We start from the raw sequence: 14,753 nt of genomic DNA, 5'->3' as shown, positions 1-14,753 counted from the left end.
ATTATAACTGTCATTTCGCATCAATATATTCATATCAAAACACTATTTTAACGCCATCTTCCACAGAGTTCCTAAAATACAAAGTGGAGAAGCCAGGAGCCGGAGGCTTATCCACGTCGATGACTGGGCTGTCCCGCATCGCAGGCGGAGTATCTGGCATGCTTTGGGTGCACCTCCTCGCTGGTCGAGGATTACGTCCCGCCCCCACGGGATCCTCGCCGGGGTCCCCACCATCGGGACCCTTAGCACCTCCGCAACCACCCGTAGCACCTCGCGATCTATATTGTGTTCTGGAGTGCGATCGAGTACATAAAGCACGAACTGTGGTAAGTTGTTTGTTGGATCTTCCTTAATAGGTATTTAATTTTTTTTGTCAACTTCTTGGGCGCAGTTGGTGATGCTGTGGTTCTCAAATAGAGATCTTGGGATCGATTACCAGCTCAAGTCAGTTTAGGATTATAAATTTTCTATTTGGCTCAGGTCTGGTGGTAGACATTTGCCGCAGCTAGTTACCACACTACTGGCAAAGATGTACCGCCAAACGATTTGGCGTTCTCGTACGATGCAGATTAGAAACCGTCAGAATTATGGGTAAAATAAACTTCTTCCAAGTCTGCCCGTATCTTAGACTGTATCGTCATTTAACATCTGATTTGATGGCAGGCAAGGGTTGTCATTGAATAACAAAAACCCTTGTATTATCTTAAAAATGCTAATTTAGAATTAGAAATAAAAATTATAATATATATTATTCATATTTCTTTGGTTTGTTCAGGTCCGTACCGGTGAACTTCAGTTCGACTGGGACGAGTCATTTGAGCTGGAACTAGTGGACAACAGACAGTTGGACGTACTGGTGTACTCGTGGGACCCTCAACATAGACACAAACTCTGTTTCCGAGGAGCCGTGACTCTTCCAGACTTGTTGTCGCGTTCTCCATCACATCAATTAGCTATAAAAGTAAGGGTAATATATTGGTACTAGCGGACGCCCGCGACTTCGTCCACCCTTAAACCTCTTTAATCCGGCCCTATCGCAAAATCCTTTCTTAGTGGACCTCTACTAACTATCACCTACATACCTGCCAAATTTCATTTTTGTACGTCAAACGGTTTCCGAGTTTTCTTGATGAATGACCTCTCGCATTTAAATATTAAAAGATATGTACCTAACGGTTTTTGATAACGCTTATATGAAAACGGCCTTAAATGTAAGAGTAAACTATTTGACTTCTAGTACTCACTAAACGGTCCGGATTTAACACCGAGAAGGTTCGATCACCATTCCTAACATATGTTCTTTCTAACTAATTGGGTTAGAAAATATAGGGCAATCAATATTCTTTAGAGGATTTACCAATCAATCAGTGGGTGGTATGAGTGAGGTGATCATAGATGAAGTAAGAATGGCAGGGCAAAGTATGAAAAGTGGTACAGCGATAGGTTGTTGGTATGGAACTGTCTTATTTTAAGTCAATCCAGGAAGATTGGCCCAACAGTACGTTGGTGCATTTACAAAGGTGACGTCCAGGATTGCAACAACTATCGAGGGATAAAAATGACTAAAATTACTAGATGGAGCCCCGGGGCACGCTGTACATGCGCGTTCGCCACACCGAGCCGCACGAGCTGTTCCGCCGAAGACCAGCAGCCCCGCGGCTCGCACCGCCGCCATTGTTCGGAGCAGAGTTGGAGACAGTGGTGGCACGGGAGCTGAGACCGCCTCACGCTGCGCCGGTGCCACTCGTTGTTAGACGCTGTGTGGAAGAGATTGAGAGACGCGGCTTAGATATAATTGGTGAGTGTTGAGGTAAAATTATCCGCTAGATGTGAAAATCTCGTATCACTGGAATTGTGATCGCATCCCTCCGCAACGGCTTGACCATGAATACCACTTATCTCCAGAGCTTTATCAATTCTGCGGGCTGGTAGATATGAGAATAGGTCCTATAATATTGCTATACTACCCCAAATTTTATTTAGTATATTTGTTTGAAAGTTTATGTGACAGAACAACATTTGCTGTATCAGGTAGTATGTATATGAAGCAAAGTAGGTGCACTATTAATAAATCTAGTAAATCTCTACAATTTTGGGTTACTGGAACTCTGCAGTGATTTTTATGATCTATAATTTACTGAATTCATCTTCGCTTCAAATAGCAGAATAACTCTATAAAGAAATTTCCAAAAGATCAAGAATGCATCTTAAAAACTTATACCTGCATACTGAACCTAAATCACCAATGCTAACTATTCTGTCCAAAGGTCTATATCGGTTATGTGGCTCTGCAAACAAGAAACGTATACTTCGAGAAGCATTCGAACGTAACGCACGCGGGGTTGAGCTCACACCTGATTCAGTTCCTGACATCAACGTCATAACCGGTGTTCTGAAAGACTACTTGACTGAACTACCTCAACCTTTGTTCAGCCGATGCTTGTATCAAATGACTGTCGATGCTCTTGGTGAGTATAAACTTTACTATTTTAGAAAGCATTTAGTTTTAGATGAACATTAGCATCATATTGTAAAAATGGATGCTCAGGAAATGTTTCTAGACTTTAGGTTTACGCGTGCAAGAAATTATAAATCTGATTCGGTTGTGCAATTTGTTAATTAAATTAATAAGTCAAAAGTTTTTGAATAATCTTGCAATATTGGAAATGAGAAGTAATTATGGGTTTTCATAAAAGAGTTCCAATGTTAATATTAGAAAAGACAAAGCTTGGTAATTTATATTTTCATCTTCCAGGAGTATGCCTGCCCGACGACAAAGAAGGCAATGCACGACTCATGGCTTCAATAGTGGAGTGTTTGCCGCGTACTGCTAGAGCTACGCTGGTCTTTCTTCTTGACCACCTAGCCTTAGTTGTAGCCGCTCAGGACCGTAACAAAATGTCTCCACAGCACCTCGCTGTAGCGATGGCACCACCATTGATGCTGCATTCCCAACCAACGGCAGAGCTTGAGTATCAACGTCCAATACATGTCCTACAATGCCTACTCCAGATTTGGCCTCCGCCAAAACGTTCAGGTAATGCCTTCGTCTAAGTTGTCTGCTTTTGTTTTTCTTTTCGTTTTTAATAAATGTTGTGATAACTCTCCACAATTTATTACATAACCTTTTCTTACATTTTACTATCAAATATGCAGTACAGTACATAATGTTGATAAGCTGAGTAATGTAATTTATTATACTTATTATTATTCAAGAAACTCCCTTGACGACGTTGTCAAACTCAGTTTCCAATTCAGATTTTGTAAAAAAGGAGGTGATTATCATAATTTCAAATGTTATCTCTATATAATTGATAAATTTTAAAATTATAACTAACATGGACCCCGAGTTTGACGAGCATAAAAAAAATTAGACATTACATCTCCAAACTAAATAAATTCATATACTGTTACATATTAACGAGAAAAGAAAGGATTTTAATATAATTATTTAACTTTTGCACATCACAAGCTCTATTTTGCACAATGCCTAGTTTCTTACGTACAAGTAAATCATCTAAATTTAATATCTACCGTTTATTTAACATATACCATTAATTAAGTATATATCTTTCAAAGCTTTATTATTATTATAAATATTCATTACATGTCTCAAATACAATTAATTTTCCAGACATTTATTATTGCATTCTGAAACACTGCTAATCTAGTGATCATCAGTTCAAACATAACACTTCAGATTTATTCTTAGCATCTCTAAGCTTCCAAAATCCTTTCTCATCTCAATCTCATTTGTTTTCTCAACTGTAGTTGTGATTTCTTTGCTGTTTGCATGTCCGTTCGTGTTGCTGTTGCTGATTTAACTAAGCGGTACCTTAACGCATGTATGTTTGTAGACAGTTCGACGCGGCGAGCCAGCAACCGGGCCGCGTGGAAACAGAGTCAGTGCGTCGCCAGTGGCCTCAGCCACCCTCCCCCAAGGTTAAGAGATTTCTTAAACTTAAAGAGCTCCTCCCACCACATATGACCGTGTTACGCCGTAACCAGATCGTCACATGCATGTAGATATACCTTTGCCCCTGTAGAATGAACTAGTTGTTGTAGCCCTTAAACTTGTTTGGTTTTAAAATATCGAAATTGGCTGAATTGGCCCCTTCGCTTTAACTATTTGAATGAAATGTTGAACATCTATGTGCCAGAATAATTGGAAAGCAATAAGGTCATCATATTGTCACTCTGTGCTAATTTCCCACAAGCTGACCCTTTTCTTTGCTTTGTTCAATGTGATATTTGTGTCATAATCTTTTGTTTAAGATCTTTAACGTTTTATGTCCATATTGCCGTTAAGGGTTTAGTAAGATTCCTATAGTTAAAAAATTTCAGATAATGTTTAATCGGTGTACTTGCATATGTCTGCTGTGTGCTAAAGTCTATCTAAGTACTTACTTGATTATGTGTTACCATTTTAAATTAATTATTTGGACAGATTTATACAATTTAGTTCTCATTGTACAATGAATTCTTTAGTATTGCATTTGAAGGTTATACTAATTGGAAGAAATGTCTCAGCGATACTTGTTTTCTACTGTAGCTTGAATATTGATGTCTTTGTTTTGAATGTGCCGGTATAGTTATCCACGTCACGATCCTATGTAGTTGGTGGAAAGCTTTAATCGTCATATTCTAGGCTTTACTGCTCGATTGCCGTTGACGCTATTGGAGCCGTGTCGAACTGTTATCTTCCTGTATCTGCGTCTACTGTAACTATGTCTACAATATTATGCTTTATGTGTTTCTTACCTGTTAGTTAAATTTCCTACTTCATTTATTTCACTAAATGTTACTTTAGTTTATGTGTAGCTTATTGGCTTAACGTGAAACAATATTTGGTTACAGACAACCTGACTGCGAACATTCACTTCATCACTTCATCAATGATGAACTTGATAATGAATGCACAAATTGTACACATGCAAAGTATACGGAATTTTGAATGCACAGAGAAGAAACAAATCAATTGTTTTTAAATTTCACATTATATCATGGGCTCACCAATTTTGCACTTATGAAGCCATCGTCAATGTTAAGCACGAATTTAAAAAATAAAAGACGTCGTATCATAAACATGTCATCAAGCTCATGATCTAAATTAAGGAGCTGCCTCCAAATTTTTAAACGAAAATATATTAATCAAGACTGTTGATGTTATAGATTGCGATTTATCTACCAAAGCATTTTCAAGTTTCTAAAAGTTTACACAATCGCGTTTTGCTGTAACATTACTACATTCAAAACAAAACCCTCATTTTATCACCTCTAACATTGTTGTTATGATGTAATGATGATAGAGATAAATAGACTTGTACCATCTTCCTCTCAATTGCTATACTTATAACCCTTTGTCCGTCGACAGGCCGAGTTCCGCCCTCAGTCAGTCCATATCGGCATCAAGCGGCAGCATCAGCAGCATCTCCGCCGCCAGCTCTCTCGGCTCGGCACGCGGCCGACCGCTCGCCGCCCGCACATGTACGCTCTTGTTTTGTAATAGATTATAAGTTCCACCCTCAGTAAGTTTATATCGGCAAGATCTATGACTCTTTAAAGATGTCTAGAGTTGGCAAGTTGGCGGCGTTACTTCGCCGTGCCTTGGTCGAAAGATGTTCGATCCTACTCATCAATATTTATCTAGATAGTAAATAGAGCTTAGCTTAGAGCCACCACGCTTCAAACCCATTCTCCTTTTAAAACTGTTAGAAGGTAGGGCCTTTAAAATAGATGATAATGACAATATTCTAACAAGATTTTTTTTTATAAATTACTACGTCAATCTACTTATAGATCGACTTTGTTTAACTATGGCAGAAAATTAAAATGAAACTGTTGATCGCCTTGTTGTCTAGGTTCTCTCATCAGTCAGGGCCGGCCAATATCGTCCGCAGTCGCCTCTGCGCGGCCCACTGCCCGCTCCTCCTCGCTCCCGGCAGGTGACGGTCACGTCTCCCGGTTCACCCAGTAGCAGCTCGGGCAGCCACAGCCCGGCCGACACGATCAAGCACGGCGGCTCCGTGTCGTCGATCCTGCGGCAGCCGGAGCGTGGGAGCTCGCCGCGCGTGTCGCCGCGCAACTCACCGCGCGCGTCACCGCGCGACTCGCCGCGCAGCACGCCGCGCGAGCCCACGCCGCGCGAGTCGCCGCGCTCCGCCATCCCCGGCACGTCGGCGGGGCTGGCCGTGACGCTCAACTCGAGCGGCGCGCTCAGCCCGCGCTACAGCTCCACCAACCCGTTCCTGCAGCAGTACGACGCCGAGGAGGAGGCGGAGGCGTGGCGCGCCGCTGACATATTCTCCTCGACATCCACGCACACATAGTGCTCATAGCGAATTGAGATTTTCTAGTCAATTTTTTTATTGAATCGAAAGAGTGCTACGATTCTGCTGTATATTATGTTGTTTAGCGAGCGTGGTGCGCGTTCGTGAAATGTTTGTTATATATAGAGCGAGTTACGATGTATATTATTGTGAGAATGTTTACCTACTGACGCGCGAGGCGTATGCCTCGTCGGCCGCCGGCGCACCGAACCGTAGACGCTATAGTGTTTATCGTATTGTATTCTACATTGTATATAATTAATACGTATGAGTTGGTACGTACCAATTTTGTACCTTTCGGGCGGGACCTCGGCGGACGGCCCGGAGCGCTACACACATCAGCCCACATATCAGAGGCTCGCGTGCGCGGCCGACGCGCGGTCGCCGCGCGGCTCGTGCGTGTCGGCGGCGGACGCGTGCCAGTAGCTCGAGTAGGAAGAGTGTATCATAGATCAGACGTGCGGACCGTCTTGAGACTGAGACCATATCAAGTAGCTCGTACAAGAAACACTCGATGGACATCCGTCGTAGAACGAGCGATTACGTGACAAGTTGGCAACGTCTTGTAATTGTAAACTGTTATGAAAGTTTAAAATATTCCAAATATTCCTTGTTCATTAATAACTTAATAAATATATGTACGGTAAATTAAACTTATATAGATATTAGCAAAGCATTTTTACGAGTCGCTAATTCTATGAAGGAATGGATTTATTTATCATAAATGAGATCGGTCGCAATCTCAAGATCGGAGGTATTATTTTCGAATTTCAAAAATAATTTTGTTACATTGTATTAAAATAATATTATGGCTACATTGAAAAGGTTTAGTAAGGATAAGGCAAGATTAAGATTGATTATAATGTACTCTTAAATCAAAGTTAGATGGATAGGCAAAGTTTTTGGAATATTGGATTTATAGAGAAGACAAACATAACTACAGTAATCCAGTCACCATACTTACGCTGGTACTATTAAAAATTATGCTAATAATAATTATCTTACTAATAAATTATACTCAATTGATTCTTATCACTTACTTGAAATTCGCAAATAATGTCTCAGTTCTTTTAACTAGCGTCTGCTAGGCATATAAGAGTGGTAGAAATCGACCAATGACAGCACTGATGCAATTTTTCACTGCCATGATTGGTCCATTTTATATAGAGAATATTATATTAATTACACTTATTTATATGTCTTTCGGAGGCTGTTTGGTTACAAATGGCTTTTGAGCAACACTTCAAGAGAAGTTTTGTTATTACTGTTTATTATAAAATAGCATTGCACAAAGAACACGACTGATATGGGACACAACGTTTTTGATACTTTACCGTTTTACCTGTTTCTCGTTTGTGATAATACTAGGACTTGTGTTGGAACCTCGCCTTTTATATATACTGAATGTTCGCTCATGAATTCTTATTCTACTATCACTAATTTACAAATGGGGCACGGCTGAAACACGCCTCTTGTGGTTATTATATGTTAAACTAATCTTAAACGTATTTCTACTTAATGAAAAAAAAAGTTGGACTTTATTGTATTGACATGTTAATATGCTTATAATGTATGAAATTAATTAAACTAAATATATGGAAGAAATGAATTTATTCGTAGTTAATTAGATCGTTGCGATGTATGCAACTGCAGTAGATCGTGGTAGAGAATTCATGCACGGATAATTCTTAACTATTCTGAAGGTTGATGATGACAATATGATTTTAGAAATGAATTTATAAAAATCTAATACATTTTGAAAGGGAGAACTATGTCGCCTTCAAGCTTGTAATGCCATGCGAATAAAATTGGTTAGAAAAATTAATGAATCTATTGTACCTACACTTGACACATATTAAATTAAGGAAGAATTTTCATCATAGTAATTTTATTCGTGTGGTGAGAGTGAATATATCGGGTCGTATTATTGGAAAGTATGAAATATATTATAAATATTACGCGCTGCCATAGAGTTTGTAACGATTATTAAGCCCTTATGATAAATACTTACAAAAATCATTGTAAACGTTTCTTCAAACAAATCTTGAAGTTTTTATGATATTTGTACATCGCTTTTACATAAAATCAAATTAGAATTTAATATGGAAGCCTATAAAATAGGTAGGTAATTTATAATTGATATTATATAGAGTGGCGTGGATAGAGAAATATTGCAAATTACTTCTATATTTCCTATTGTTGTGTTATAATATCAATACTACTTTGATGATTTTAAAGTTCCATATCATTTGACGAGATTTTGAGTGACCTTCGTGAATGCCTATGTGATGACTTGTCATCATCAATATCGTCTACATTGTGAGATATCTATTAAGGAATAATTAGGGCTTATTATTTGTGAGGTAATAAGAAATAAGCAGATTTATAAAAAGCATATGTTTATGAGTTTAACAAAGTATTTCTTAAATCTCTTTCCGCCACTTTTGATAATATTAAAGTTAGCAATTTTATAATTAACATATTAATGGTTATTGATAATAATGTTTACTGTAACATAACGATAATTCAATAGTACGATCCGTACATACAGTACATATAGGTGTAAATATGACTTGAAGTGTCGCTCGACAGTGAGTAGCCGGCCGCAAGCGGCAGTAGTGGCCAGAGGGATGATGGAAACTTTTGAGAATGAACTACGTAATAGCTGAAGTTTGTAGATTTCGATTGATATGACATGCATACGCTGCTTAAGTGTGTTTTGGTGAAGAAGCTATGAATGCCTTAGACCTACAAGAAGTAATAGAACCTACTGTTACTTTTAAATACGAGCCAGAAGCTGTAAATTCTATATCTGGTAAAGTAGAATTGTATTACAAACATTCAGCATTACTTAAAAATGCCTACAAGTTTAAAATTTTCCATCATCTTTCCAGCTATAGTGTGTAGTGACTACGGCGCACGGCTTCAGTTGGCTTCAACGCGGTGGTAATCCTGAGAGAGAACATTTTGTTAGCCGTATTTATGTAGATAAAATTATATGTTGTGAATTTATTAAATAAATCAACTAGTCATGTTAATGAGACACGTAGATGTAACCTAAACACAAACTTTTGTGTTTGTTGACCTCAACCAGGGTAGATTCTATCGCACAATTTTCAAATATTGTTAGATGTTTGTTTAAATTAGCGATGCTACAATGATGTAGAATTTCTAATACCAAAATTGAAAATTCATTGTTAGTGTAATTTTTAAAAATGTGTGGTGTGAGTATGATCCCCTGTGAAACACTATTTGATAAAGAATAGTTTTATGGATTTATAAATAAAAATTTATGAATATAATGTATTTAAATGTACATTGTACAAGTTATTAAAACTTTCATTGATTTATTTATGAATAAATTGATATAAATATAAGATTTAAAGAAATTTAAAATTAATTTTTAAACTTAAGCGTGTTTAGATATTATAAAATCGTTACTTTCATAAAATCTCATTAACGTGATTAGAACTTTAGCAAATATAGATATATCGTTTAGGATAGCACTAAAACGAAAATTGAAGATTTAGATTCCTATAAAATTCAAATCTTTACGCAATAGTATTGACAGATGGTGCCAAAGCATTCCTTCCTTTACCTTCAGTGTTCATTTAGGTAAAACATAATTAAATTTGCATCGACGCTTTAAAAGGAGCTTTGAATAAATATATAACATCACTTCTCACCTATAGCAATAACCGATATGATATATGTAAAGATGATTCAGATAGTGTAAATAGTTTTGTTTTATAGTTTGTGTCATGAATGTTTATATCGTAAATGAATGTTCAATATAGAGTATTATTGGCTGAATTGTTTCCTTCTCAAGATTGCCCCCGTGGTTTGTTTGCGTTGCGGGGCACTGGCCCTAAGATAATATCAGTATTTGGTAAAGTAGCGTTACTACGTGTACTTAACATAACGAATAAACGCCGCTCGCTGTACCGGGCGGCTGGATCACAGACGAAAATAAATAATACAACGTTATTATGCTTTTCATTATTACCTTATACCTACTCCTCTTTGTTTATTTAGTCGATGATGATAGTAGGTACTAGTGTTTGCCGCGTGGATGACTATAATCAATTTACTATTTCATCACAATGGGGACTAAAATTTAAACTGAACACACCTACATACATTTTAAACAAAGTACAGACTTTTGGTTTTTACTCTCTTTTAGTACGGATAGATCAGAAACATCACCATCATCATCATCATCATCATATTTATACTCGTATATCTCCAATCTAATGACATGTACTTTCAATAGATTGAAATCGCAAGTGCGAGTCATATTCTTGCACTGAGGGTTCTGTACCTACCACCACACAATATTAAAAGATTTACCAGGCAATAAGTTTATTGTACATGTTGGCAAGCAGTTCCTGGAGTTTAGGTAAAGTGACAAACGCTCATATCTTTTGATTGCGTAGACTAAGAGGTTTGACTTTCTTCACATTTTCAAACAATCGCAGATCTTAGTATAATAATTTATATCCTTTTATTTCCATAATTAACCTTGCAAACTAAATTAACGTATATAATTATTATAAGTTTATTCAAAATATTACAATTATATTACATAGGAAATGTTTTCATAATATATGCATAAATGCAGACCTCATTATTCGGTATTAATTTCAACTTTACGCATTCCTGAGAAAAAAAAAAGCGTCTGAAAGACAAAAACAAACAGATGAACAACGAAGTGCTCTTTGAAAGGTTCCTTCCTCTATTCTAGATATAGAATAGAAATAGAAATTTAAAATTTTTTCTCTACTAGAGAAACAAAACTCTAAAAATAACATTTTTATCAACAAAATATTGATAGATACGGAACTTAATTTTCTTAATTAGTGAAATTACCGAGATAATACGAAAAGTTATATAACATTGACGGGGCCATTAAAACTCTTAATAGCAACCGAAGAAGACGAAACGGTTCATTGGACAGTAACGAGTAACGACCCGGACAACCTTTGCGAAATTAAATCTATTTCATCTTAATCAGATAAATCTTTAATACGCATTTCGAATCGTGACAGAATTTATAATGCTTTATTAGTTTACTAGCGGACGCCCGCGCCTTCGTCTGCGTGCAATTCAGTTTTTCACAAATCCCGCGGGAACCATGGACTTTTCCGTTCTGAATAGTAGTCTATGTGTTAATCCAGATCCAGAAAACCGATTTCCATTCCAAATTTGAGCAGAATCGCTTCAGTAGCCGCAGCGTAAAAGAGAAACAAACATACTCAGAAATACATACACAAACACACACACTTACACACAAACTTTGTCCTATAAAATACTCGTATTAGTGTGATATCTATACTAATATTATAAAGCTGAAGAGTTTGTTTGTTTGGTTGAACGCGCTAATCAGGTACTACTGGTCCGATTTGAAAAAATCTTTCAGTGTTAGATAGCCCATTTATCGAGGAAGGCTATATTTAATCTCCGTATTCCTACGGGAACGGGAACCACGCGGCGTCAGTTAGTTACTCATATACTTATGATTTGTCTATGACGACCTCTCTAGCGCAGTTAGCAGTGTTGTGGTTCTCAACAGAGAGGTCCTGGGTTCGATTCCCAACTCGGGAAGGTTTAGGGTTTTATATTATCTAAATTGGCTCAGGTCTGATCTGGTGGTAGGCTTGGGTCATGACTAGCTACCATACCGGCAATGAGGTATCGCCAAGTGATTTAGCTTTCTGGTACGATGCCGCGTAGAAACCATCAGAGGTATGGGCAGAATAAACTTGTACCTTACCTCTTCCATCTTAGACTGCATCGTCACTTAACATCAGGTGAGGTTGCAAGTGGTATGCGCAGTTTATTTCCAAGACTGAGATCATGGGTTCGATCCCCGGCTGGACTGATTGAGGTATTTTTAATTGGTCCAGGACTGGCTGGTGGGAGGCTTCGGCTGTGGCTAGTTATTTCCCTACCGGCGACATACTGCCAAGCGATTTAGCGTTCCGATACGATGTGAAGAAACCGAAAGAGCTGTGGATTTTCATCGCCACGGCATGCGTCGTCACGCCGGAAATCGGTTTAACGTGCGGCTATATATGTTTAACATCAAAAACTTGTCATTGATGAAAAAATAAGGAAGCTTTTTCCAATTTATTATCATCCGCGCCCATGCATCAATAGGTATTTGTGATTACAGAGTGACAGACAATTGACGGAGTGTCTGGTTTATTCATAGCTATAAATTTCGATATTGTGATACATTGCCGCTTTATTATAAAAAGTAGACCCAATTTTGTGGAAAAAACAATATTGACGATCCGTAGTAGTTTGCTTTAATTTATAACCGGAAGATCAGCTGACCTATTCACTATTTTGGTCTATTATAATAAACATCAAATGAATTGAGAAATGTCATCTACCTATTGTATGATATCCACCAGTAGACACCAGATGACATTTCTTACGTAGAATTTCAATTTCGTATAATATGTCAACTAGTGTATTATGTCAAAGATAGTGAATTAGCCTGCAGAAGTAAAATTAAAGCTACGCTTTAGGAATAAATAAATATATCGTTCATTCGTTATCAACTCATATTCGGCACACTGCTGAGCAAAAATATATATTTTTTTTAATTTTTTGTCTGTCTGCCGTATTTTTTGTTGACCGGCCATCACTCTGAAGGTTAACGGATACTTCTAGTCGTGAAAATTAAATCAGAAGTCCTTTATTTTTCAAGCTACATTTTTAGGCACTAGCAGACTACGGAACCCTAAAAACTACTGAAAATAATGTCATTCAAGACTTTTTAAAAATTCTACCTCTGAATGGTTAAAAAGAGGTTGAAGATTTTGTAATATAAGTAAATCATTCAGTTTTAAAATTATTAGTGGACTATTTATTATACATAACACATGCGAAAATATAAATAGAAGGGGGTGAAATAGGGGTTGAAAGTTTACATCGATTTGCACGCGGACGAAGTCGCGGGCGTCTTCTAGCTAAAATAATAAAGGTATCCATTACACCATGGCCATTGCAGATTAGTTTGCTTTTTCCAATGTTTCAAATTCTTAACATTTATCTATTATTATGATTAGGAATTGTTTACTAACAAAATTAGCACAGATTGTGTATATTTTCCTTATTAATGTATTTGTTATTGGATATAGTAGGTATTAATGGGATATGAACCTAAATCTTTTGCCAATCATTGAGACAATAAATATATTTTATCGCCCAATCAAGGGCGGGCCGGGGAACAAAGCGGGTGTTGGGATGAAAACTCAGTCCGTTTGCATTAGCATATAGATTAACGAAATCCGGCTATATTGTTTGATTAAATGACATTCGATAAAGAATGTTTTTTAAAAAAATGTTTACTTCATTTGTAGGATACAATTGGGTATACAATTTAATTAACAGCATCATTGGTCCAGTGTAACCTAGCTACGAACTACCAGGTCCTGGATTCGAGTCATTGGATGAGTTGTACATGTTATTAACCCATACACAGCTGAGCTCGAGTCTCCTCTCAGAATAAGAGGGGTTAGGCCAATAGTCCACCACGCTGGCCCAATGCGGATTGGCAGACTTCATACACGCGGAGAATTATGAAAATCTCTGGTGTGCAGGTTTCCTCACAATGTTTTTCCTTCACCGTTTTGAGACACGTGATATAAGTTGTACATGGCATGTAAGATTTATAATTGAGTTTTGTCACCGTTCGTATGTTATGTGTTACATTATGACGGCCTCCGTGGCGCAGTGGTATGCATTGGATTTACAAGACGGAGGTCCTGGGTTCGATCCCCGGCTGGGCCGATTGAGGTGTTCTTAATTGGTGGCAAAGATGTACCGCCAAGCGATTTAGCGTTTCCATACGATGTCGTGTAGAAACCGAAAGGGGTGTGGTTTTTCATCATCCTTCAAACAAGGCTACACTTCCATATTAGATTGCATCATCACTTACCATCAGGTGAGATTGTAGTCAAGGACTAACTTATGTAGAATAAAAAAAAACATTATGACCTGAATTGATATTGTTGGAATCCAATAAGTGTCAGATAAATATAGGAAAAATATTCAGTTTATGATGAAGGTATGCCTAACCTACTTTCAATGTGCTGTAACTGTATGATATTAAGTTTACTCTGAACAACGATCTAAAACACTTGGAGAAGCCTTATAAAATACATTATTTAATACAAAAGAATATTATTTATCTATTAAGAGCGGCGGGCAGGACGAGTACGAGTAATGTGACCACACGACGTATCTGCCTACTTCCCTCGCTACTTCCCATGCCATTGGTGCGATGTGTGGTGACCGGGTATGTCTTTTTTTTTTAAAAAAAGGAAGTAAAAATATTTATTTCAAAAATTGTGCCACACTTATCCCCTTATCACTATTGTAGTGCCCAGACGACTTATGTAAGTCAAAAAC

General features: G+C 37.5%; 1 protein-coding gene across 2 annotated transcripts in view; it reads left to right on the top strand.

Annotated features, from left to right (window-relative positions):
* Positions 1-10,316, top strand: part of LOC112048845 (rho GTPase-activating protein 100F) — a 76,073-nt gene extending 65,757 nt beyond the window's left edge. For both annotated transcript variants that reach the window (XM_052882483.1, XM_024086526.2), the window contains exons 15-22: positions 67-326; positions 776-961; positions 1,576-1,798; positions 2,268-2,468; positions 2,756-3,037; positions 3,862-3,942; positions 5,375-5,487; positions 5,862-10,316. In XM_052882483.1, coding sequence (XP_052738443.1) covers positions 67-326; positions 776-961; positions 1,576-1,798; positions 2,268-2,468; positions 2,756-3,037; positions 3,862-3,942; positions 5,375-5,487; positions 5,862-6,329 — 1,814 coding nt within the window. In that variant the 3' untranslated portion in view covers positions 6,330-10,316. The remainder of the gene's footprint in view (positions 1-66; positions 327-775; positions 962-1,575; positions 1,799-2,267; positions 2,469-2,755; positions 3,038-3,861; positions 3,943-5,374; positions 5,488-5,861) is intronic.
* The last annotated feature ends 4,437 nt before the right edge of the window (positions 10,317-14,753 follow it).

Source organism: Bicyclus anynana, chromosome 7 (genome assembly GCF_947172395.1).
Source record: "Bicyclus anynana chromosome 7, ilBicAnyn1.1, whole genome shotgun sequence".
Lineage (NCBI taxonomy): Eukaryota > Metazoa > Arthropoda > Insecta > Lepidoptera > Nymphalidae > Bicyclus > Bicyclus anynana.
This window is presented reverse-complemented; position numbering and strand designations above follow the sequence as displayed.